Raw genomic sequence first — 23,584 nt, forward strand, 5'->3', positions numbered from 1 at the left:
GCTAATAATACCCGTCCCTTCAGCCGCTGCGCTTTACAGTTTACACAGCTGTCACCTTTGGTACTCCTTAATTAATAATAAAAATAGCCGCCGTTCGGGAGCATCTACCGGATGCCAGACCCTGTGCCGAGAGCTTTACAAGCACAGACCCTGTGCCCAGAGTCTGCCCTCATAACATTATCCCCATTTTACAGAGCGGGAAGGCGAGGCTCAGATTGGTGCAGTGACTTGCCCGAGGTCACAAGGCATGTCAGTGGCTCTAGGATCTGGACGCAGGGCCGGGAGAGGCGGGGCGCGGGTGCTACCCCCGGCTCTGCTGAGAGCCGCGGGGGCGGAGCGGCGGGCGGGGCGGAAGCCGAGGGGGGGCGGTGTGCGGCGGCAGAGGATGGCCATCTTAAGTGGCCGCTGAGAGACTAGGGCCGCTTCCCCCGGGAAGGGGGCATCCAAGCAGCTCAGGAGGTGGGGGTCTGCCTGCGGCGCCCGCGGCTCTGGGAGAGGTTGGGAGCCCACGGGTCTGAGGGAACTTTCTCAAAGACAGGCAAGAGGAGGCCTGGTCTCGGACTGTGAACCCCTCAAGGCCCGGGCCTGCGGGTATAGTAGATGGTGCCAGGGAACTTGGCTGAGAAGGGGGAAGGGCTCTGCCCGAGCTGAGGGGCTACCAGGGACGGTACGTAGGGTTTTGAGGACACTGGACGTCGTCTAGGGGTTTGTGGGGGATCGGATCTCTATGGAGGGGATCGCTCCACGGGGTCTGTAGAGGGCTGGACTCAATGGAGTTTGGGGTTCAGGTCTAAAGGGGGTTGGATTTCATGGGAGTTGGGGGTCGGGGCTGCTTGGATGACGGGGAGAGGGATGGGAGGAAGTTTATCGTGGGGTCCTTCGTGAGTTTTTGGGAACTCGATTCTGCAAGGCTATAGGAGAGACCGAATTAAAAGGATTGGGGATGGAATCAGACGTCTATGGGAATTAGGGGTCATAGTGCGATTATTGAAGGAAACTTGTACTCAGGGAATGGGGCTGGGATTCCCGAATTGTTGGGGCGCGGGATGGGGAGATTTAAGCGTGTCTGGGGTTATTGGCTGGAGTTTCTTGGGGTGATGATGGCGGGGCAGGATTCTTGTGGGATTTGGCGAGTCCGGAGTCCGGCGGGAATGCGGGGGGGAGGGGACGTCAGCAGCACCGGGAAGAGCTTGGGGCAGGGGCGGTAGGGGCGGTGGGCCAAGCAGAAGGGGAGGAGGCCGGCAGCCAGCTCTTGCGCTCCGCTCCTGCCCCTCCCCCGCGGCCTCTGAACAAACTTTTCTTTCTCTTCAAGTTGAGGCCAGCGCTGCAGGCGGCGGCGGCAGCACGGCAAGCTAGGCGGGCTGCGCGGCGAAGAGCGGTGCCCGGATCCCCTACTCGGCCCGCTCGCTGATCCTCAGGCCAGCGGCCCGGCCCCGGGCCCCGGCCCAGCCCCAGCCCCAGCCCCAGCCCCAACCCCAGCCCCAGCCCCATGCGTGCCGGGGGTATGGCGCGGGGCTGCGGGCGCAGGCAGCGCTAAGCCCTGCACGGGCCATGGCCTCTGCGTGCGGGGCGCTGGGGCTGGGGAGCAACGGGCCGGGGAGCAATGGGCCGGGGGGTGCGCTGGGCAGCCCGGCCCCTGCGTGGTACCACCGAGACCTGAGCCGCGCTGCCGCCGAGGAACTGTTGGCCCGGGCAGGCCGCGATGGCAGCTTCCTGGTCCGAGACAGCGAGAGTGTGGCAGGCGCCTTCGCGCTCTGCGTCCTGTGAGTGGCGCTGGGGCTCTGGGCGGGCGGGGGCACAGTCGGGTTCCTTGAGCGTACGGGGAGGGCTTGGGACAATGGGACGCCAGCGCCCCCCAGAGTGGGGCCTTGGCTTTATACTAAAGCTGAGGAAGGATGCTGGGAGCACTTCCTTCCTGCTGTGTGTCTGGGGGCATTTTCTGGGACCGTGAAGCACAGTAAGTGTGGTCCTGCTGCCAGGGTGGCTGTAAGGGAGGGGGGGAATGCAAGGAGTCTCTGGCAGACCTCCTCAGGCACCATCAGGTAGAAGGAGCTGAAGGGGTGAGAATGCCTTTCATGGTTGTGTGCAGTGCCGTTTATACAGACATTGGGTATCTGAGAGGTAGGCATAGTTGGAATTGGGGCCAGAGGGATTGAAGGGGTGTGTGAGGATGGTCCGCAGCTCCCTTAGGGGCCTTGCCACAGCAAGGCTGTGGCAGGTTGTTACCCCCAGGACTGAGGTTGGGGCCTGCCTGGCTGTGTGGGACTGGGGCTGAGGGCTCAGGTGGTGTTGAGGAGAAAAGGGTGAGGCTGTGTAGGGCCATGACATTATTTTATGAATAAATGAATGTGTGTGCTCTGGCTCCCAGCTGCCCTAGCCGTGAGCTATGGGTGCTGAGTATAGGGCTAGACTTGGCAGCTCTCTGAGTGGGCCTAGTCCTGTGCCTGTACCCATCAGCCATGCATGGCGGTGGTTTTGGGGTGCGTTTGCACTTTGAGTTTTGGAATCTTCTCCCTGAGCTGCTCCACACACCACTCATTCTGACACTGGCTGGGCTCCTGGGGCCTCAGGAATGGGAGGTGGTGAGTAGAAAGCCACAGGGTTGCTTTGTTTATATCTAGTTGCATTCCTTCTTATACCCATGAGCTCTCTCAAACCCCTATCCCTCTATCCCTTCTCTCTGTTCAATTCACATCTTTGGGAAGTGCATTAGCCTAGGCTAGTGATTCTCAATTGGGGTTGATTTTGTCTCTCAGTGGACATTTGGTGATGTCCAGAGACATTTTTTTGGTTGGTGCCATAGTGCGTAGGGATCTAGTGCATCTAGTGTATAGAAACCAGGGATGCTGTTAACTATTCTATAAGCACAAGATAGCCCCTCACAACAAAGAATTACGAGGTCTAAGACCTCAATAGTGCTGAGGTTGAGAATCCCTGATGTAGGGCAGTGAACCTGAGGCTCAGCCAGGAAGACTAAGGAGGAACAGTCTAAGTAGATGAATATCCTAGAGCCCTGCCTCCCAGCCCACTCTGAGGCATACCGCCTAATTAGGGAAGGGAGGGAGGCAGGTGTTGGGTCAGCTGTTGAGTGGGAGGGGGACAGCTGGGCCTGTGTCTGGGTGAAGAACAGTTATTATCCCAGGAGGGGAAGAATTCTGGCTCCATCACCAGGAGAGGAGATGGGTGGGGTGAGGATCTCTGGGGGATACTTAAGCTTTATCAGCTGACTCTGGCGACTCCTTGCATTTCAGGAGCCCAGGAGTGGGCAGTCAGAACCACACTCGCTTACCTGCGCACACCCCCACATGTACATGGGTAGCATTCAGGACACATTTCTGTCCTGGCTTTAAACTTTGCCATTTACTTGCTGACTTTAGGCGAATAACTTCTCATCTGTGAGCCTTAGTTTCCTCTTCTCTACTTCAAAAGGTGAAGATTAAGTGAGGTCAATCTGTACTAAGCACTTGGTCTGTCACAGAGACAGGGCTCAGTTAATGGGACGCTATTGTAGTTAGAACAGAGGCCCACAGTCCACAAACGAACATACCCAGTCACACACAGACACCTGCATGGTTTCTATCTGGTTCGATGCCAGGAGAACCCTCAAAGGGGGGGCCTGCCTGAGGGGAAGGGATAGCCCTGTAGCCAGCGTGTGGGGTCTTCTCAAACAAGCATTTGGTCCTCCTTGGTGCTGACACCCCCTCCTGCCAATACACACTGGCCTGGCTGACTCCCTCGGGCAAGCCTACCCTGAGGTGTGGCTGCAGAGAGAGTCTTCCAGCCCCACTGAGTATGGCCTGCGCCACCCAGGCCTGGCTCAGCTGTCACCTGCTCAGCTGTTGCTGCCATCTGTCAGCAACCCTCTTGCCCCTCCTCAGTCTGGGCCTCCTGAAGGCCTGGGTCTACCATAGGAGGCCCGTTAGGTGATCCTGATTTCTTGATGTCTGGGAAAGGGGGTAGAAATCCTTAGGATGATTCCCCCACAGTCCCCAGCGAAACTGCCCCAGACACAGCCCACTTCAGCAGAGCTAGACACCAACATAAACACAGACAGCAGGCACACGTGTGTTTGCACATCGCCCATGCATGCAAACCGTGGTTACCCAGGCTTCTGAGGACTCTTAATCTGGCGGGGGGCCCAGACTGGTACCAGAGCCCAGAGGGGCTGTTTAGACAGCTGTGGAGGCCGCAAAAGAGCTGCCTGTTACTTGTGGAGACTATGTAGGTCTGGGGGGGGATAGGGATTCCTGGTTGTTGGTGACTCTAGCAGGACGGACGTGGACTAGCCACATCATTAACCCTGTGCAGCCTAGGGAAATGGTTTTAGGGAAGCCAAGCTGAAAGGGCTGGGGACAGCCCAGTGGCAAGAGGAGAAGGTACCTTGGGGCTTAGATGCTAGCCTGGGAGTGACAGATTCTGACCTCTGCCTTGCTATCAGGTATCAGAAGCATGTGCACACCTATCGAATTCTACCTGATGGGGAGGACTTCCTGGCTGTGCAGGTAGGAGCTTGGACCCTGACTCCTGACTTTGATTCCAGCCAGTGGCTTGGGGTTGGCTGGCTGACCCTTCTCCCACTCTTGCTGGCCCCAGACCTCGCAGGGTGTGCCTGTGCGCCGCTTCCAGACCCTGGGCGAGCTCATCGGCCTGTATGCCCAGCCCAACCAGGGCCTCGTGTGCGCCCTGTTGCTGCCTGTGGAGCGGGAGCGAGAGCCAGATCCACCAGATGACCGCGATGCTTCAGGTACCACCTGGTGTGCAGTGTGCAATCCCTTCCCTACCCCATGTTCAAATCCTACCTGCTTCTTCCCATCCCATTTTTTCAACCTGCCTTCCCCAAAGCCATGATGCCAGGACCCTTTACCTCCTTTCCATGGAAGCTTGTGATCGCATGGCATTCCCCCACACTTCACTGAGGGTGGGAGGCCCAGATGGATGCCCCACTGACCCCTGTCCACAGATGGGGAGGATGAGAAGCCCCCGCTGCCCCCACGCTCTGGCTCCACCAGCATTTGTGCCTCTGTGGGACCCAGCAGCCCCCAGCCAGCCCCTGAGACGCCCACAACTCCGGCTGCTGAGAGGTAAGATACCAGCCTCCTGCACTGAGTAGTAAGTCCCTTTCTCCTCTGAGAACTGTGTCTTCACCAAAGGTGGGGAGGCTTAAGCTCCAGCCCCACTCCCAGGGGCCCCCTCCCATCTCAGCCCCAGAGATAGACACCCTGATCCATGGTACTCTGGTTATCACCAGCACTGTCTCCTCTGGGTATCGGGGTGCTGGGACAAGGCCAGCAAGGCCTCTACTGACTTCTTAACCTATCCTCAAAGTGCTCCCAATGGGCTGAGCACTGTCTCGCACGAGTACCTGAAGGGCAGCTACGGGCTGGACTTAGAGGCTGTTCGGAGCGGAGCCAGCAACCTGCCCCACCTTACCCGCACCCTCGCCACCTCATGCCGGAGACTGCACAGGTACCTGGGACGTCCCATACCATGCACTGCACCCTTCCCTCTGACCTTTCCTCACTGGCTCCCCCTTGCTGCACAGATGCCCGTACCTCAGACCTCTGGTCCTGAACAGGAAAACAGTCATTACCTCCTGACTTTTCCTCACCCGAATCCTTGTGTCCTCATGGTGGAGGCTGAAGCCCCGCTTCCCCGTAACTGGATTGAGGTGGGGAGTTCTTCTGACCTGTTATCTCCCCACTAGTGAGGTGGATAAGGTCCTGTCTGGCCTGGAAATTCTGTCCAAGGTGTTTGACCAGCAGAGCTCGCCCATGGTGACCCGCCTTTTGCAGCAGCAGGTGGGAGTGTAGGGACATCTTTGGGGAATGGGTTCATGTTCTGGGGCTGAGGTGGGGACCCTCTTCCTGGTGACCTCGTGTACAGGCCTTATTCTTTCTCACTGCAGAACCCACCACAGACTGGGGAACAGGAACTAGAGAGCCTGGTGCTGAAGCTGTCTGTGTTAAAGGACTTCCTGTCAGGCATCCAGAAGAAGGTGACCTGACCTCTGACCCCTCACCTACCAGTCTCTGACCACTCGCAATGACCTAACTGATCTCAACCCTAAATCTTTAGTATTGACCCCACCTCAACTGTGCCCCTCTTAGCTGCTGCCTTCTGATCTTGTCCCCTGCCCTCCCATGTTCCCTGACCTTGCCCTGCCCTTTTCCTCCAGGCCCTGAAGGCCCTACAGGACATAAGTTCCACAGCACCCCCAGCTCCACTGCAGCCATGCACACGTAAGGCCAAGACCATCCCTGTGCAGGCCTTTGAGGTACATGGCAGGGGGCACCAGGAGGGGCCTCGTGGGTCAAAGGACAGTTGGAGGTGAAGGGTTGCTGCCTGTCCTGAGGTCTTGTCAGCATTTCCTTACCTCTCAACCTGCAGGTAAAGCTGGATGTGACCCTGGGTGATCTGACCAAGATTGGGAAGTCACAGAAGTTCACGCTGAGCGTGGATGTGGAGGGTGGGCGGCTAGTGTTGCTGCGGAGACAGCGAGACTCGCAGGAGGACTGGACAACCTTCACGCATGACCGCAGTGAGCCAGGGCCTGATCTGGGAGGGGTGGACGGGGCCTCAGAACACAAACCAGTATGACCCATTCTCCATCTCCTAGTTCGCCAGCTCATTAAGTCTCAGCGTGTCCAGAACAAGCTGGGTGTCGTGTTTGAGAAGGAGAAAGACCGGACGCAGCGCAAGGACTTCATCTTTGTCAGTGCCCGGGTGAGCAGCAGATTGGGCCACACCACTGGGGACTGCAGGAGACCTCTCAGGATGGGAAGAGAAGGGACACGTGATGTAGGCGCGACGGGGGTGGGTCTGACAGGGCAGAGAGCATGTGTGGGAGAGTGGGTGGCCTGGGGGTGGGTTTAAATACACATCCAATGAGTATTTATTAAGCATGAGCTCTATACTGGCGAACCAGACAGGCGTGATCCTTTCTCATGGTACCTGCTACCTACCTAGAAGGGTATCCTGGAATGGGGGTCCCCTGGCTGCTCACCCGCCTCTGACTGGCTGCTCTCCCACCAGAAGCGGGAGGCCTTCTGCCAGCTGCTGCAGCTCATGAAGAACAAGCACTCAAAGCAGGATGAGCCTGACATGATCTCTGTCTTCATAGGCACCTGGAACATGGGTGAGGCCTGGGGGCGGGGGCCGAGGCAGGAGGGGGAAATGGCCCCAGAGCAGGGGCCTGACCGCTCCCCATCCCCTCCACCTCCAGGAAGTGTGCCACCTCCGAAAAATGTGACATCTTGGTTCACATCGAAGGGATTGGGGAAGACCCTGGATGAGGTCACAGTGGCCATACCCCATGACATCTATGTTTTTGGGACCCAGGAGAACTCGGTGGGTGACCGAGAATGGCTGGACCTGCTACGAGGGGGCCTCAAGGAGCTCACAGATCTGGACTACCGCCCGGTGAGGGGGTCATCTTGTTATGTTCCCTCTTACACACCACCCCAAACTATCCTGCTGAACATTGTGGTGACCCTGGGGAACACAACTTGACTGGCTGTTCTGGTCCATGGGACTATCCTTTAGGAGAAGTAACCTGAGCCCTTCATGCTATGGGAGGGTCTGTTTCTCTTTGGCTCCTCAGAAAAAAGATAACAGGTCTTCCTGTTCTGTGCCTGCTAGAACAGTGTGCAGTGTGGGCTGGTGGGGAGGGGTTGCCAACAGCGGCTGAGCTCCGGACAGAGGGGACTCTGTACCCTTCCCCCAGATTGCCATGCAGTCACTGTGGAACATCAAGGTGGCTGTGCTGGTCAAGCCAGAGCATGAGAACCGCATCAGCCACGTCAGCACGTCCAGCGTGAAGACTGGGATTGCCAACACGCTGGGTGAGCAGGGTGGGCGGGGTCCCTCTGCCCACACCTTCTGTTTCCTCTCCAGCCCAGTATCTCCCCATTCTATGTGGTCTCAGCTTTTCCATATATGGAACTCTTTGAACTTCATAAAGTGTGTTCATACTCTAAATCTCTTCCGGCCCCATCGGGAAAGCAGGCCAGGATAATTACCTCCATTTCATAGATGATAAAATTCAGGCCCAGAGTGACCTGTCCCAAGTCAACAGCTAGTACATGATGAAGCCTGGCATAGTGCCCAGGTATATCAGTTTGCAGTCCAGAGCTCCTCCAGGGCGAAATCTGCCCAGAATCTGTAGGATCACCCTTGGGATTCTTGTATCTCCAGGGACTCTGCTCACACATGCAGACAGACTGGGCCGTCCAGATAGACTGTCCCATGGGGATCCCTAGGGAAGGCGTGGGTGTGTGCTGAGGGGCCTGCCTGTGTTCTAGCATTGGGGGTGGAGGAGTTGGGAGAACCTTCCCACTGCTGCTTTGATGGGCAGAAGGGAGAGCTGGGAGCGCTCTGAGGGTGACTTGGGCCTTTTTTTCTTGTTGTCCTGACAGGAAACAAGGGGGCTGTGGGTGTCTCCTTCATGTTCAATGGCACTTCATTTGGCTTTGTGAATTGCCATCTCACCTCGGGAAATGAGAAGACTGCCCGGTGAGGGGATACCTTCCGAAATAGTCTCTTCACCCTCACCCCATTCACCTGAGATCTATTCCCTCTCCCATATCCTAGTCCATGACCCATTTATATCCCTGTCCCCAGAGACCTCCCTCTCCCTTATCCCAACTCAAGACCCCTCTGTGTATCCTTGACCTTCCTCTGTCCAGGCGGAACCAGAACTACCTGGACATTCTTCGGCTGCTCTCGCTGGGTGACCGCCAGCTCAATGCCTTTGACATCTCTCTGCGTTTCACTCACCTCTTCTGGTTTGGGGATCTCAACTACCGCCTGGACATGGATATCCAGGTGCAAGCAGGACCCAGAGGGTGGCTGGTAGGGTGTCTGAGCCAGGGGTCAGATGCGCTCTCACCTCTGGCTCTGGCCTAGGGGAAAGTCTCCAGCCTTTGTATCTCCACCCCAGGAGATCCTGAATTACATCAGCAGGAAGGAGTTTGAGCCCCTGCTCAGGGTAGACCAGCTCAACTTGGAGCGGGAAAAGCACAAGGTCTTCCTTCGATTCAGTGAGTGTGGGCCCAGTAGGAGGTCTGAGGGCCAGACATCTGTGATATCCCTGAGCCCTCACCCAACCCTGGCCCCAACCTGCCCCTGCCCCTTGCCTTCCCTAGGTGAGGAGGAGATCTCCTTCCCGCCCACCTACCGCTATGAGCGGGGTTCCCGGGACACATATGCCTGGCACAAGCAGAAACCAACTGGGGTGAGTGAGGAGAACAGGGTGTGTCTTAGGAGACCTCCAGGGCTGCAGTGAGTCAAGAGTGTTTGTGGGACCCTGGCTGTGTTACTCAGTGGATTGGGTGCTAGCCTGTGAACCAAAGGGTCGCTGGTTCGATTCCCAGTCAGGGCACTTGCCTGGGTTGCAGGCCAGGTCCCCTCTTGGGGGTGCATGAGAGGCAACCACACATTGATGTTTCTCTCCCTCTCTTTCTCCCTCCCTTCTCCTCTTTCTAAAAATAAATAAAATCTTTTAAAAATGTAATAATTTAAAAAAAGGAGTGTGGGACCCTGGCTGTGTCCCACAAACAGGTGCTCAGTGGACTGAGCACTGGCCTGCAAACCAGAAGGTCTGTCACTGGTTGATTCCCAGTCAGGGCCCATGCCTGGGTTGCCTGTCAGGTTCCCAGTTGGGTGCGTGCAAGGGGCAACTGATTGATGTTACATTTGCTCATTGATGTTTCTCTTTCTCGCTTTCTTCCTCCCTTCCCCTCTCTCTGAGAATTAATAAAACCTTTTTTTAAAAATAAGAGTGTTTGTGGGGTCAAGGGTGTAGATCTCTGCAGTTAGCCCTCCAGTGCCTGTGGCCCCTCTAAGGCCGTAGGGGCGACACTTGGTGCTGTGAGGACCCAAGGGAAAGGGCATGGGGCCGCATTGGCCGGGGGGGTGGGGGTGGGAGGGGCTCTCGCTGGGCAAACCCCAGCTGTCGGCCCTGACCACGCTGCCTTTGTCCCTTGCCCCAGGTCCGGACCAACGTGCCTTCATGGTGTGACCGGATTCTCTGGAAATCCTACCCCGAGACCCACATCATCTGCAATTCCTACGGTCAGAGCCGCACAGACAGGGTGATGGGCAATCCCGGGCAGCCACCGTCCTGACTCTGCTCCAGCTTTGAGAGGAGCACCGGGCGAAGAGCTCTCCCCTGAGCCCCCATACTTATCCTCCTCCCTAGGCTGCACCGATGATATTGTCACCAGTGACCACTCCCCTGTGTTTGGGACATTTGAAGTTGGAGTAACCTCTCAGTTCATCTCCAAGAAAGGTGACTATTCTGGATGTGCTTGTGGATATGGCGTACACCTGGGTAGGTGCAGGTGGGGGCCTGGGATAGGCATGGGTTTGAACATACGTGTGCGCGTACACATACATGCAGGAATGTTTCCGAGAAAGATTTGTGAGGGTGTCTGTGTGCCTGGGTCACTGTAAGAGGTACATGCCCAGGAGTGTGTGTGTGTGTGTGTTCGTGTCTGCCTGGAGCCACACGTGTGCCCCTGAACGTGCCTGGTGGTGTGCTTTCCTGGCGGGCAATCCCTAAGGCATTCTGGTCCCTACCCCCTTTTTAGATGGCCTCTCATCCTTGGGTGGTCTGCCTGCCCCTATCCAGGGCCTGGGCTTTGGTGTTTCCCTACTGGCTCCTTGGGCCTGGGGAGGCCGCGCCTGGCCTTCCCTCCTGCTCTGCCAGGGCCCCCGACTTCCTGTCCCGGGGCCCATTCTCCCTGTCCTGCTCCTCCTATCAGCCTCCCAACCCTCCTGCCTGCCTTCCTCCCTCCGACCCTCAGGGCTCTCAAAGACTTCAGACCAGGCCTACATTGAGTTTGAGAGCATCGAGGCCATTGTGAAAACGGCCAGCCGCACCAAGTTCTTCATTGAGTTCTACTCCACTTGCCTGGAAGGTCGGAAGGGGCCCGGGGCTGGAGTGGGCCAAGTCGGGTGGGGGGCCAGAGGTACGCAGAGCATTTGGCCCCCCGGTTAGGGGGAAGGGTACGTGGGAGGTGGCACTCAGTCAGGTGTTTCCCACCTCCACCCCAGAGTACAAGAAGAGCTTCGAGAATGATGCCCAGAGCAGTGACAACATCAACTTCCTCAAAGTGCAGTGGTCTTCACGCCAGCTGCCCACGGTGAGGCTGCAGGCAGGGCCTGGGCTTGTGGGTGAGGGCAGGGAGGGGACCAGCCGAGAGTACATGTGTGCGTGCCTCGGGGTAGGGGTGGGCAGGAGTGAGGAGAGGGTGTTTGCTTTATTTGTGGGGTGTGGGACCAGTTTACAGTTCATTTGTTTAATGAATGAATTAGTTACAATGCTGTTAAGTTCTTTGAAAGGCCCCTGCAAGGTTGTGTCTTCTACATTAAGGATTTAGGACCTTTCCCGAGGCAGCTGAGTTGAGTGGGAGCAATCATGCACCAGCCTGGGGGTAGGGGTGAGTGGTGTCAGGCAGGAGCGGGTGGTAGGGGCTTTGTTCCTCACTGTGCCTCTCCGCTCCCCAGCTCAAGCCAATTCTGGCCGACATCGAGTACTTGCAGGACCAGCACCTCCTGCTCACAGTCAAGTCCATGGATGGCTACGAATCCTATGGTGAGGAGCAGGGGGATGCCAAGGAGCACAGGAAGCGAGGCGGGGCCTAGAAAGGTTTGGCAGTGTGTTGGTTTGCCCTCCAGGGGAATGCGTGGTGGCGCTCAAGTCCATGATTGGCAGCACAGCCCAACAGTTCCTGACCTTCCTGTCCCACCGTGGCGAGGAGACAGGCAACATCCGTGGCTCCATGAAGGTGCGGGTGCCCACCGAGCGCCTGGGCACCCGTGAGCGACTTTACGGTGGGGGCTCCGTCGGGAGGGGTGTGGGACCCGAGACGAGGTGGTGTGGGCAGGCCCAGGAGGGAGGGACTGGGGTGCGGGAAGGGCGTGTTGGAATCCCCGGAATATAGTATTTGGGAGTTCTGCAGCCACGACTGGGAGTGGGCCTGCCCTGAGGAGTAGCTGGGAAAGGGCTGGAGGTCGGTAGGTACCTGGGACCCAGGACCCCAGGTCCCCTCTGAGTCGCCTTTCCCTTTCTCCCCCAGAGTGGATCAGCATCGATAAGGACGAGGCAGGAGCAAAAAGCAAAGCTCCCTCTGTGTCCCGAGGCAGCCAGGAGCCCAGGTGAGCTGGCGCTGTATTGAGTGTCATGTGAAGGGGTGCCTGGGGGCCTTTGGGGAGCCCCTATTTTACCTCTCCTGCCTTGCACACCCCTAGCAGGTCAGGGAGCCGAAAGCCAGCCCTCACAGAGGCCTCCTGCCCGCTGTCCAAGTTATTTGAAGAACCAGAGAAACCACCACCAACTGGGAGGCCACCAGCCCCACCTCGAGCTGCTGCCCGGGAGGAGCCCCTGACCCCCAGGTGAGAGAAGAACCCATCACCTCCCCACCCCACTTTAGCCATCACTATGCTTGGCTCTCAGGGCCCGTCTGGGGATTGTCTGCTGCTCGGGTGCCCTGCCACCCCATGGCTGGAAGTGCCAGGGCCCTGTGCCCGTGGCCACTCTAGCCAGGCCGGCCTCCCCTAGGTGTGGCTCTCTGAGTCACAGCGAGCAGAGTCAGCCTTTCCTCTCAATTCTGCCCTAAAAGGTAGAATTAGAAATTGTTTCTGCAACTGCTCTCTCCATGTAAACAGAATTAGTTTGAGCCTTCTGAGTGGAGAAGGCACACCCCTCAGCTCGGGACTTCCCCTGTGCTTTCAGCGGAGCACCGTCCCACGAAGCATGCACCCTGGAAATGGGTTTGTGGTCAAAGGAGTCTGCGAAATGGTCCTTGCTAGATTGTTTTCTTAGATATTCCCAGTACATGTTAGTATTAGCAAAATCTCTGAGAATGTGGACCGGAAAGAAACCCTTTTTCAACTCTGTTGACATAGTTTTCCAAACTTAACAGGCCAGGAAACTTCTTTTCCACACAGTGACTGTTGATGCCCTGGGGAGCTGGTGTTCTGTGCATCGTACTTAGGGAAAGTGGGGCTGGCTTTCTAATTACACCCACTTGTCACCGGAAGTTAACTAAAAACTCGTAGGTCCAGTTTGGTGCTTTTTCACTCATCTTTGGCTGTTAGTGGTTGCCTTGGTTTCATTGCCAGGCTTGTGTAAAACTACCCTGCGTTCCTGAGTCAGATGCCTCCTTCCATCGGCCTCAGATGCCTCCAGTGGTTTTTCCAAACCGGCTAGTCATTCTCATTACAGGCCTGTGTTGCCCTGCCTTCTGGCACCTGCTTTCACCGCTTTAAGCTGAGGTTTCAAAGTTACAAAGTCAAAAGATGTGAGAATCTCAGTGAGTGAGACATGGAAGTTTAGGTGTTATTCTTTCAACTCTTTCTGTTGGCTGGTTTTAGAAATAAGGGCAGCAAGGGCCAGAGAGGGAAAGTGCTGTGTTTCAGGTCACGTGCAAGGCTGGGACGGCACCATGTCTCACTGACTCCCGGCCGGGTTTTCCTTCTCCAGTGCCCACTGCCTTCACTTGGCGTTTCTGTGTCCTGACCTAGTTGTCCTGCTCCCCAACCCAGGTTGAAGCCAGAGGGGGCTCCAGAGCCTGAAGGGGTGGCAGCTCCTCCACCCAAGAACAGCTTCAATAACCCTGCCTACTACGTCCTGGAAGGCGTCCCACATCAGTTGCTGCCCCCAGAGCCACCTCCGCCTGCCAGGGCCCCTGTCCCATCCGCCACCAAGAACAAGGTGGCCATCACAGTACCTGCTCTACAGCTTGGGCGCCACCGGCCGCCCCGTGTGGGAGAGGGGAGCTCGTCCGACGAGGAGTCGGGGGGCACACTGCCCCCTCCAGACTTTCCGCCCCCGCCACTGCCGGACTCCGCCGTCTTCCTGCCACCAGGCCTTGACCCTCTGCCAGGGCCAGTGGTCCGGGGCCGCGGTGGGGGTGAGGCCCGTGGCCCACCACCTCCCAAAGCCCATCCAAGACCCCCACTGCCCCCGGGCCCCTCGCCCACCAACACTTTCTTGGGGGAGGTGACCAGTGGGGACGATCGCTCCTGCTCGGTGCTGCAGATGGCCAAGACGCTGAGTGAAGTGGACTACGCTCCTGTGGGGCCTGGCCGCCCGGCGCTCCTGCCGGGCCCCCTGGAGCTGCAGCCACCCAGGGGGCTGCCCTCAGACTATGGCCGGCCCCTCAGCTTCCCTCCACCCCGCATCCGAGAGAGCATCCAGGAGGACCTGGCAGAGGAGGTTTGTGCGCCAGGGGTGGCCGGCCGTGTGTACGTGAGCTGCGTGCTTGCCGGTGGACTGTGGCCCCCTTGTACCCCACCGTGCAACACTCAGTGGTGTCCTCTGCCCTGAGCTGGGCACCGGGGAGTTGGGCGACACGTGGAGCCCCAGGTCTTGCCTGCCTTCCCCCCATCCCATGACATGTAGAATGTGGCTGCCCTTCAGTGCTGTGTATGTGGGCACCCTTAGTGCTCCCCCTGACATGCCCTCTTCCCTCAGGCTCCGTGCCCGCAGAGCGGGCGGCCGCCCGGGCTGGGTGAGGCGGGCATGGGCGCCTGGCTGCGGGCCATTGGCTTGGAGCGCTATGAGGAGGGCCTGGTGCACAATGGCTGGGATGACCTGGAGTTTCTCAGGTGAGGGTGGGGCTGGCCCCTGGGGTGTGGTGGGGAGCTATGGGCCGTCTGGACCACCTTGCCCATCTCCCAGTTTCTTACCCCTTCCTACAGCGACATCACAGAGGAGGACCTGGAGGAGGCTGGGGTGCAGGACCCGGCTCACAAGCGCCTCCTTCTGGACACCCTGCAGCTCAGCAAGTGACAGTGGTAGCACCGTGAAGCTGTGAATTCAGCACTCCTCCCTCCCCCAACGAAGACACTGCCATGGCCCCAGAGTTGAAAAGTTATGAGGGGTGGGGCAGTACCTCTCTGCCTATTTATTGGGGATCTGAGTTCCCCACTGCCCAATCATTTTGGAATGCCCTAATTAGGACCTCCTGCCCCTTGCCTTTTACACCCTGGGCACCAGAGATCAGTTGCCCTGGTTATTCTGGTGCTCTCCTCCCTGTCTGGACCTCTCCTCTCAGCCTCAGGGGTGCCCGGGGCGTCCATTTGGGTACACCTGGGTCCCCACTTTTCACTGTTTTTCTGGCCTGAACTATAGCCAGAGGGGCTCAGCTAGGACCTCTCCCCAACCCTCACTCTGGGGTGTCCATCCGGAAATGAAGGAATAGCCCAAGAACTGGGCTGGGGTTTATTTAAAGCCTTTCTCTGTGGATTTAGGGAGGGTGATCACTTTAATATTATTGGGGTCTGTTGGAGGTGGGGGGTCAATCTCTGCCATAAAGTGCCAGTTTGCTTAGTTCTCGCTGTCTCCTGGTCTGTGTGTAGCAGCCTTGGGTCCTCTTGCAGGCAGCCAGCCCATCCCCACCCTGGGCACTCAGAGGGGTTACCAGCATGATGTCTTCAATAAATTAAGTTTTATTTGGATTGAGCAAAACTCACCTCAATAAATTACAAGTTTCTCAAAGGAAAAGAGCAACAACAACAGAAAAATCAGGAGGAAACCCCTCTGTCCTATTGCCCTGGCAGCCCTTCCACTCCTCTAAGGGGCCTTCCCTCTGTGCCAGCCTGACTGCCAGGTGGGAGGAAGCAGAGGGGTAAATTGGTGGGGTCCTTCGGGCTGCTGGCTATCCTGGCTTCCCTTGCCTGGGTGGGCCTGAGGGGCCCAGGCAACCAGCTGGTCACCAAGGTGAGAAGTGGCCGAGCCTGGTGAGGGGAGGGCCCGCTGCACCTCCTCGAGGACCCTCTCGTTCGAGCTCTGTTAGGGACTGGCAGTGGCGCGATCCCGGTTCCAAAGAAAGACGCGCTAGAAGGGTTTCCGGGCTTGTCCTGGGGGACGGGTTCCCAGTGAAAGCACCCCACCGTGTGGGGCGGGGGGGGGGGGGGGTGGCGAGGACACAAGTGGCCCTGACTTGGTCTCCAAACCTGGGGAGGGCACACGCAGGGGTCAGACACGGCGGGAGGTGGGGAGGGACGGGGCCTTCCAGGCAGGCGGCCGGGGTGGGGAGGGACCCGGTCTGGTCCTGGAGGGGCAGGGGCATCTCTGGGGCCAAGCCCGGAGCCTCCGGAGTCCAGCAGCTAGAAGAGATTGGTCTTCAGGGTGGGGCCCGGCTTCCGGTGAAAGGAGGACAGGACGCCGGAGAAGGGCCCGGGCCCCGGCTCCGCTGGCTGCCAGGCCTTAAGCAGCTCCGCCGCCCCCGGCCCGCCGCCCCCGCCGCCTGCCACGCCGGCCCACAGGGGGCCCTTGAGCGGCTGGGGCCCGGGGCCCGGGCCGGGCCCGGAGCCCAGGGCGGCGGGCAGCGGGCTGGGGCTCAGGCGCGGGCTGGCCAGGCCCGGCGCGGAGGGCGGCGGCAAGGACGCGGTGCTGTCGGGCGTGGGGCTGCACGTGGACTCCTTGGAGTCGTCGTCCTCGGACGAGCAGCGCGCCTCGCCCTTTTTGGCGCCCGCCGCGCCCGCCGCACCCTTGGCGCTGGCCGCTCGCTCCTGTTTTCGGAACTTGGCCCGGCGGTTCTGGAACCAAACCTGCGGGCACAGGGGCCGGTCAGCCCGGGGCCGCAAGGCGCTAGTGAGACTTCGGTCCGGAAGGGGCCGGGTCAGGGTGACCACCAGGCTTCCGAACGTGGCCCCTCCGTCCTCCCCTCTCAGCTTGCTGCCCGCCTCGCTTCTCCTCCAACACGCGCCCCTTCCTCCAGGTCCTTAGGGTCTTCCCCCGAGGATCCGCTCACCCGTGGCCCCGCTGAAGGGGACTCCGCCTCCGCTCTTCTCTTCACCCAAGGTCCCGTCACCCGATTTCCTCCCACAAGAAGCTCCGGAGTACCCGCCTGGAGTGCCCCGGGGCGGCGGAGAGCGGCTTAGGACACTAGGAGAAACCTTTCGTCTCCAGTAAAGGCGGGCCAGCTGGTCATCTGCACTCAGATTTGTAAGACAGACCTCCGAGTCCGCCCTGACACGGCTCGCCTCCGCCCTGCGCCCGGGCTTTCTAGGTTCTGGCGCTTTTCACAGCTGCAGGGCTGAGGATGGGACCTGGCTATCCCCCACTCCATCTTGCTGGGCCCTGAGGCCCCCTGAGGCACCCTGAGGCACCCCCTCTACCCACTTGGCCTCCGTTCTGGCTTCCCAGGCACCACTCTGCACTCCCGGCCCTACCAGGGGCACCGAAGGGAAATCATGTGTCTGACCAGCTCAATCCTTCCGAGGGCCTCAGGTCTGCCAGGTCCTGCTCCCGCGGCTTCTCCAGGCTGTCGGTCCTCTCCTGCCCAACTATTCCCGCCTGCACCTGGCCCCTGGACCGACCTAGCTCTCCGCCTGCAGGCTACACCTGCCCTCCGCCAAGTGAGTCCTCTCTGTCCCGCAGCCCCACAGGTGTGGGACAATAACCCCCAGCCCTTTTCGAGCACACACTCCCGTACACACACGCGCAAACACGCACCTGCACGCGAGCCTCAGTGAGGTCGATCTTAAGCGCCAGCTCTTCCCGCGTATAAATGTCCGGGTAGTGAGTTTCTGCGAAGACACGCTCCAGCTCCTTGAGCTGCGCGCTCGTGAACGTGGTGCGGATGCGCCGCTGCTTGCGCTTCTCGTGCAGGCCCGACGGTTCCGGGAAGAACTTGTAGGGCACTACGGGTGTGCGCGGGAGGGGGAGCAACCAGGATGGGAGCGTGAGGGTCCGCGCTCAGCCCGCTGTGTCCTGCCCCTCAGGGGATCACGCACCATCTCCCGCCCCTGGCCTGGCTCCTGGGCCTCCGTCCTCTCAGCCTCCGATGGAGAGTCTCCCCTACCCCTTGTGGAGCCGGCAGGGGTGACGGCGGACAGGGCACAGTGAGATCCAAAAGCAGCAGAGAGGTAACCAGAATCTGACAGTCCCGTCAAGGCCGCCGACCTGTCGTTGGCCCTCGCCCTGGTCCCTCCACCTTCCGCCAGTCCACCAGCCCGTCCAACCCTCCCATCAGCCGTGTCTCTCCCTCAGTGAGTACCCCGCCTTCACCCCAACCGCCTTGCTTCAGGTCCTGCCCCCCCCCCCACCCTTGGCTGGCTATCAGGTTTCAACAGCTCCCTAGGAAGCAGTCCGGGATCTCGGCTGGTGACTGAAACTCCCCTGCTCGGGTCTACTTTCAGTCCTGCCACAGGCTCTCCGTGGTGTAGGGATCTGGCCCCCTCTATCCCGCCATCTCTCTCCTTCCTGGGCCTCACTTCCTTAGCTCCATCTCACAGCCACATCTCTCTCCACCTTGCCCCTTCTGGGCCATTCTCTTGGTGCCCTCTGGGGAGCGTCCTCGTTTCTCCCCACCCAGGTTCCTCCATCTTCTCTTTGACTTTCTTCTTCCTTCCAGGCACCCCTTTCTGTGCCCCAGCACCCCCAAGCCAGCCCCACCCTTCCTCCTCTTCCATCCCTTGCCATCCCTGTCTCCCATCCACCCCTGTCTCAGTCCCCACCGCCCCACAGACTGTTCCTGACACTGTCTCCCCGTCCTTCTCTCCAACCCCCAGTCGGGTCTCCATATTTCCCAGGGGTCCCCAATATCCGTCATCTTTGTCCCATCTCCCTAGTTCTCTGTCTCCTCTAGCCCTTGTCTCCAGTACCACGTGCTAGCCCTGTCTTCCCCATCTGTTTCCATCTTCCTTGGTCCCCATCTCCCCTGCTTCCTGTCTGCACCACCTGGTCCTGATCTCCATGTTCCCAGCCCCGAGTCTTCCTTTCTCCCGGGGTCCCCAGTCTCTCCATCTTGGCTCACATGGTTCTGTACCTGCCCCGTCTCCCCACCTTAGAACTCAATTTCTCCGGTGCCCATCTCCCCGTCTTCTTTCTCCATCTCCCCACTCCCCATCTGCATCGGGCCCGGGGAACTCAATCTCCCCATCCCTGTTCCATATTCTAGCTCCATCGCTCTGGATCCCACTTCTCCAAATCCAGGTCCTCATCTCACCATCCTGGCCTACCCCCACCCCCAGGCCCCAGTCTTCCACTTGGGTCCCAGTGGGCTTCCCAGGAAGGAAGGAGACAAGGAGATTGGGTGGGGCAGAGTGGACTGTAACCAGAGAGATGGGGCTTGGGGAGAGGCTCCATGAGGCTGAGGGTTCAGACGGGGACTTGGATCAAGGGGCCTGGAGGCTCTAGGGGAAGCTTCTGGGTTCTGCAGGACTCTAGCTGGGGCAGACTCCAGGGAAAACAGCAAAGTGAAAGTGGCTTAATAACCCGGGCACACTTTTCTTCAAGTCATGGGATGGGTTTCAGTAGTGGAAGAGGGTTTGGACACAGGTGGGATGGATCCAAAACTGGGCAGGAGGGACCTGATGGTTCTGGGACTCTAGGAAGGTTTTCATCTGAGCAGCTCAGCTGCTGTAAGGGTCTTTGCTGGGGATCAGGTGTGCACTGGGGTGGAGATGATAAGGATGGGGGGTGGTCTGATTAAATTGAGCCTGGAGCATCTTCCAAGGATCCTGGATTGTGAGGTTTGGTGGTCAGTCTTTGCAGGTGGGGTCGTGAGGGCCTGGTAAGGGGCCTGGGGCCGAACCAGCTGTCTGTTTCCTTGACTCTGAGCATGGGATAGGGATGTAGTAGCTGGGAAGGCTAAGTGGGTGGAGTTCAGCTCTGCCTGGGGTAATCCTGTCTTACAGGGGGTCTGGGGACCCGGCCGGGTATTGGAGGGTTTGGCCAGGACCCCAGGGATGGTGGCGGCTGTAGAGGACTGTCTCGCCACTTTCCAAGTAGGGAAGGGGCTGGGAGTTCCGCAAGGTTTGGAGGGAGAATTGGGCCGGGGCTGGGCTCACCTGCCGAGTAGGGCGCGGGCTGGTGGTCTCGTAGAGCGCCAAGCGCGCAGTTGGAGGAGCCGAGAGCGGGGCAGGGAGGCCCGGCCGTGGGGAAGGCAGGCCGCAGGGGGCTGTATTGGAAGCCGCCGGGCTGGCTGCAGGCGCCGAAGTCGCCGTAGGCGGACGCCTCCATGGCCGCCACGCACGAGTCGTACGAATTGAGGTAGGAGTAGTCCATCGGCCCGGGGGGCGAGGACAGGGGGCCGGGCTGGGCCGGGTCGGGGTCGTGGTCCCGGACCAGATGCGGGTCGAGATGGGGGTTCGAACGCCGGACGCCCAGGACCTGAGTCCGGCTCTGAGCGCCCGCGAGTCTGCCCGCCCCGTCGCAGCCGCGTTCCACTTGGGTGCAGTGCCAAGTGCAGCCCTGCTCGGCCCGCGCGCCTTTTAACGCGCAGGACCCCGTGGAGGGGGCGGGGCAAGCTGCTCAGGGCGGGGCTCGGGAGGCCTAGGCCCCGCCCCCAGCCACCCGGAGCCCACCTCCCACCCCAAAAGGTCCCCGCCACTCTCTGATGGCTCCGGAGGTTCAACGCGGGGCTGCGCGGGGGGCCCCACTACTAGAGTCCCCATCTCGCCCCAATCCAGACCAGACCTTTGGTCTCCATGCATCGTGCCAGGCCGGAAGGTCTCGACCCCTTTCCCCGGCTTCCCCACCTGCGGCCCCGCAGAAGGGAGGGGAGAGGGGCCCCAGCAGCGCTCGTGTGAAGAAGTTAATTCAATTCGTCCAGATAACTGAGTTATTCTGATCCAGCCCCTCGGCCCCGCCCCCAGCAAGGTTACATCCCGGCGGGGATGGAGGAGGCAGCCCAGGAGGGGGGATGGAGACAGGACCAAGGAAGAGACAGAGCCTGGGAAGGGGCCGTGGATAAGGAAGAGGCGACAGAGACGAAGACAGGAAGAGAAAGGGACAAGACAGGGACAGGCACACAGATGGAGACAAGGATGAGAAATGGACGAGAATGGGGAACTGGAGACAGGGGCAAGAGATAGACAGGGGCAAAGATGGAGAAAAAGGTGAAACATGGACTTGAGAAAACTGGGGGTGGAGATGGGGACAAGGAAGAGACAGAGGAGACAGGATAAGAGACGGAGAGGGACAGAGAAAGGGAGGGAGGCGGCGGAGAGACAGAGACGGCACAGGATGAGACATGGATGGAAACAGGATTGTGTTGGAGACGAGACAAACAGGGCAGTGAGAGTGGCACAGACACAAACAGAGGGACAGTCTCAGAAAGGCAAGCCCAGGGGGCAGACACAGCGGAGGAGCCGAGGCTGAGGGGCAGAGAGAAAGTCTTGGGCGAGCTGCGACCCTGCGCTGGCGTGCCCAGGGCACTGCGGGATTGTGGTGCAGGCACCCGAGGGTGTGGGTCGCCCGAGCCGAGGTCCCTCTATTCTTCTGACTAGTTCTAAAGGCGCAGGACCTTGTCCTGAACCTTCAGAACCCGCTCCGCCTCTCCGCTTCCCAGTTCTAGCTCAGTCCTCCTCGGCACCGCCATCGGATGGACCCTCTGGCTCCCAGCGCCTACCGCAGTGTGTGTGGTGAATACCAGGACAGGGAGGAACGGAATGACACCTTTTCTGTCCCTCAGCCTCTCACCTCCCTTCTCCAGAGAATCTTTTCTTCTCCAGGAGAACCACGGAGACTCAATCTGGACCTGGCCCTCCGGGGACTCAGGCACTGGCATCTATGCTGTGGGACGATGGGACACAGAATCCTTTCCAGGAGGACAAAACCAAGAACTCTTCAGCCCCAGCGGCTCACCTGAGGTGGATTGGACAGCTTCTCCGCCCAGTCCCCAGTTTCCTCTGCTAAGATCTTGACTGGCCGTGCAGATGGGAGAGTAGACACCCAGCAAGAAGCCAGGGGAGGGGCACCCTTACTACCAAAGTGCTTGGGAATGGGAAAAGGGCTTCCAGAATACACCCCACCCCCCTCAGTTTACTAGCTCAGTGGGGAGCACGTACACCCTCAGATCATCCACTTCTTTGGCCACCCATTCTTTGCCTCACAGAAGGACTCCTCCATGCCTCGGGTTTCTTTGAGGTGTTTTCACTAATTACTCTTTTTAGGTGTAAAACTGACAGTAAAACAGCTTCAGAAAGTTCTTCCACGGATGCGTGAGGTTCACCTCTCTCCCTTGACACACCCTCTGCAGGGAACCCGAGGGCTCTCTGAGTTGGGAGATCAGATGCGGCTCTCCTTCCACCTCCCGCGGCTCTCCATTGTCCTCAGGATCAAATCCTAGCCTGCACTCTGAATAGTGCCTGGCACATAGTAAACGTATAAATAAATTAGCTACCGCCACCCCCACCCCCCTGCTACTTGTCCCCGTCACCAAGTGACTGAGCCCTGTGAAGGCAGACCAAGAGCACACAGTGGCCAAACTTCCCCGGCCTGTTGCACATGATACTTGAATACGTGATCGGAACACAGGCCCCTCTCTTTGCCTGGCAGCATCACCTCTTCCCTGAAGATTTCTGAAGCTATTAGGCCCTGCAGAGTTACCCATCCTGACCCCTTAATTTTTGCAGATGAAGACACTGAGGCCCAAAGAGGGATCCTGCAGGAAGAGTGGAAGTAAAAACAGTGGGCATGTGTCAAGGCGGGAGGACCCCTCCCACCTTCCCCACCCACACAAAGCAACAATGAAAAAAGAAAACTGGGGAAGGGTATGGTAAGGACTCTGCTTTTTCTTCTGCTCTGATGCCAGCTCTGACACTAACTTAATCTGTGAGCCCGGACAGTGGGAGCACTCATGAGAATGGATGAGGAAGGACTCATGTGCTGGGCATGTGTTCCCGCTCGTGTTCTTTTAAAGAAGGGTAGCCTGGGACCACCACCTTACTTCTACAAGCAGCCCTGTCTTAGCCTTCCTTCAGAACTCTGAGCAAGGATCTCCTGGGCTCGGGGGTGTGGTCACCACCCTGGTTTATTAATCCAGTGCACCCCTTGTTGGTCTTTCTGTCTGATGAGGGGGGAGCATGGAGCTGTGGCTCCTCCCTACCACTGAAATGCATCTTCTCACACTCTGAAGAAACATTTTCAGTGTCATCATTGTACAACTATGATTGGAAGCCAAACTCGATCAGACATCCATGTCTAACTTTTTTTTTAAAGATTTTATTTATTTTTTTTTTTAGAGAGAGGGAGAGGGAAGGAGAAAGAGAGGGAGAGAAACAACAATTCATGGTCGCCTCTTATGCGTCCCCCACCAGGACTGGCCTGCAACCCAGGCATGTGCTCTGACCGGGAATCTAACTGGTGACCTCTTGGTTCACAGTCTGCAGGTTGGCACTCAGTCCACCGAGCCACACCAGCCAGGGCTCACGTCTAACTTCTATTAAGGGGTGGAGCTTATCTATCAGTGAAAAGTTAACACATTGTCTGGTCCTGCTTAAGGACCCTAGAACTCTTCTCAACCCCATTTATCTACCAACTTCATAAGCAGAATACCACTACCTCCACCCCTGACCCCTATTCTCCGATCCCTATTCTTTCCAGATACGACTTTCTGGTCTAAGGTGGGTTGGAGGCAAGCATGTTAACTGTATATTCTCTCAACCTGTCCATCAGAACCCATAGTCTTTTGTTCTCTCCGTTACTGGAACAACATCTGTTGACCTTTCTTTTCTTCCCTCTAATACCTTAGGCTACCCAGCCTTCAACTAATCTGGTTTTTGTTTTCAACTTCTACTTTTAGGGCTCTCCAGGACCAGAAAATGTTCAGCTCTCAGGAATCCC

At 58.5% G+C, this 23,584-nt stretch overlaps 2 protein-coding genes across 3 annotated transcripts; one reads left to right on the plus strand and one right to left on the minus strand.

Annotated features, from left to right (window-relative positions):
- Positions 1 to 348: 348 nt before the first annotated feature.
- Positions 349 to 15,475, plus strand: INPPL1 (inositol polyphosphate phosphatase like 1). Of its 2 annotated transcripts, none has more exons than XM_045818003.1 (29): positions 349 to 459; positions 1,313 to 1,763; positions 4,439 to 4,502; positions 4,594 to 4,744; positions 4,961 to 5,081; positions 5,326 to 5,466; positions 5,705 to 5,798; positions 5,906 to 5,995; positions 6,176 to 6,274; positions 6,388 to 6,538; positions 6,617 to 6,723; positions 7,033 to 7,135; positions 7,223 to 7,419; positions 7,724 to 7,841; positions 8,415 to 8,511; positions 8,685 to 8,823; positions 8,939 to 9,038; positions 9,144 to 9,232; positions 9,990 to 10,071; positions 10,199 to 10,288; positions 10,806 to 10,919; positions 11,056 to 11,144; positions 11,509 to 11,596; positions 11,680 to 11,835; positions 12,081 to 12,159; positions 12,253 to 12,396; positions 13,549 to 14,221; positions 14,480 to 14,613; positions 14,707 to 15,475. In XM_045818003.1, exons 2-29 carry the CDS (start codon positions 1,552 to 1,554, stop codon positions 14,795 to 14,797), a joined length of 3,813 nt encoding a protein of 1,270 aa, XP_045673959.1. In that variant the 5' UTR covers positions 349 to 459; positions 1,313 to 1,551; the 3' UTR covers positions 14,798 to 15,475. The 2 variants fall into 2 exon arrangements, with proteins under 2 accessions (XP_045673959.1, XP_045673960.1); XM_045818004.1 differs by having other exon boundaries at positions 12,256 to 12,396.
- A 140-nt stretch (positions 15,476 to 15,615) lies between these two features.
- PHOX2A (paired like homeobox 2A) lies at positions 15,616 to 20,184 on the minus strand. The gene is made up of 3 exons (XM_045818006.1): positions 19,807 to 20,184; positions 17,468 to 17,655; positions 15,616 to 16,560 (listed from the first exon to the last, which is right to left on the minus strand). The coding sequence occupies exons 1-3, from the start codon at positions 20,021 to 20,023 to the stop codon at positions 16,117 to 16,119; spliced, it is 849 nt and encodes a 282-aa protein (XP_045673962.1). The 5' UTR covers positions 20,024 to 20,184; the 3' UTR covers positions 15,616 to 16,116.
- Positions 20,185 to 23,584: the final 3,400 nt, after the last annotated feature.

This window comes from Phyllostomus hastatus, unplaced genomic scaffold (assembly GCF_019186645.2).
Source record: "Phyllostomus hastatus isolate PE091 unplaced genomic scaffold, TTU_PhHast_1.1 phas_scaffold_317, whole genome shotgun sequence".
Classification (NCBI taxonomy): Eukaryota; Metazoa; Chordata; class Mammalia; order Chiroptera; family Phyllostomidae; genus Phyllostomus; species Phyllostomus hastatus.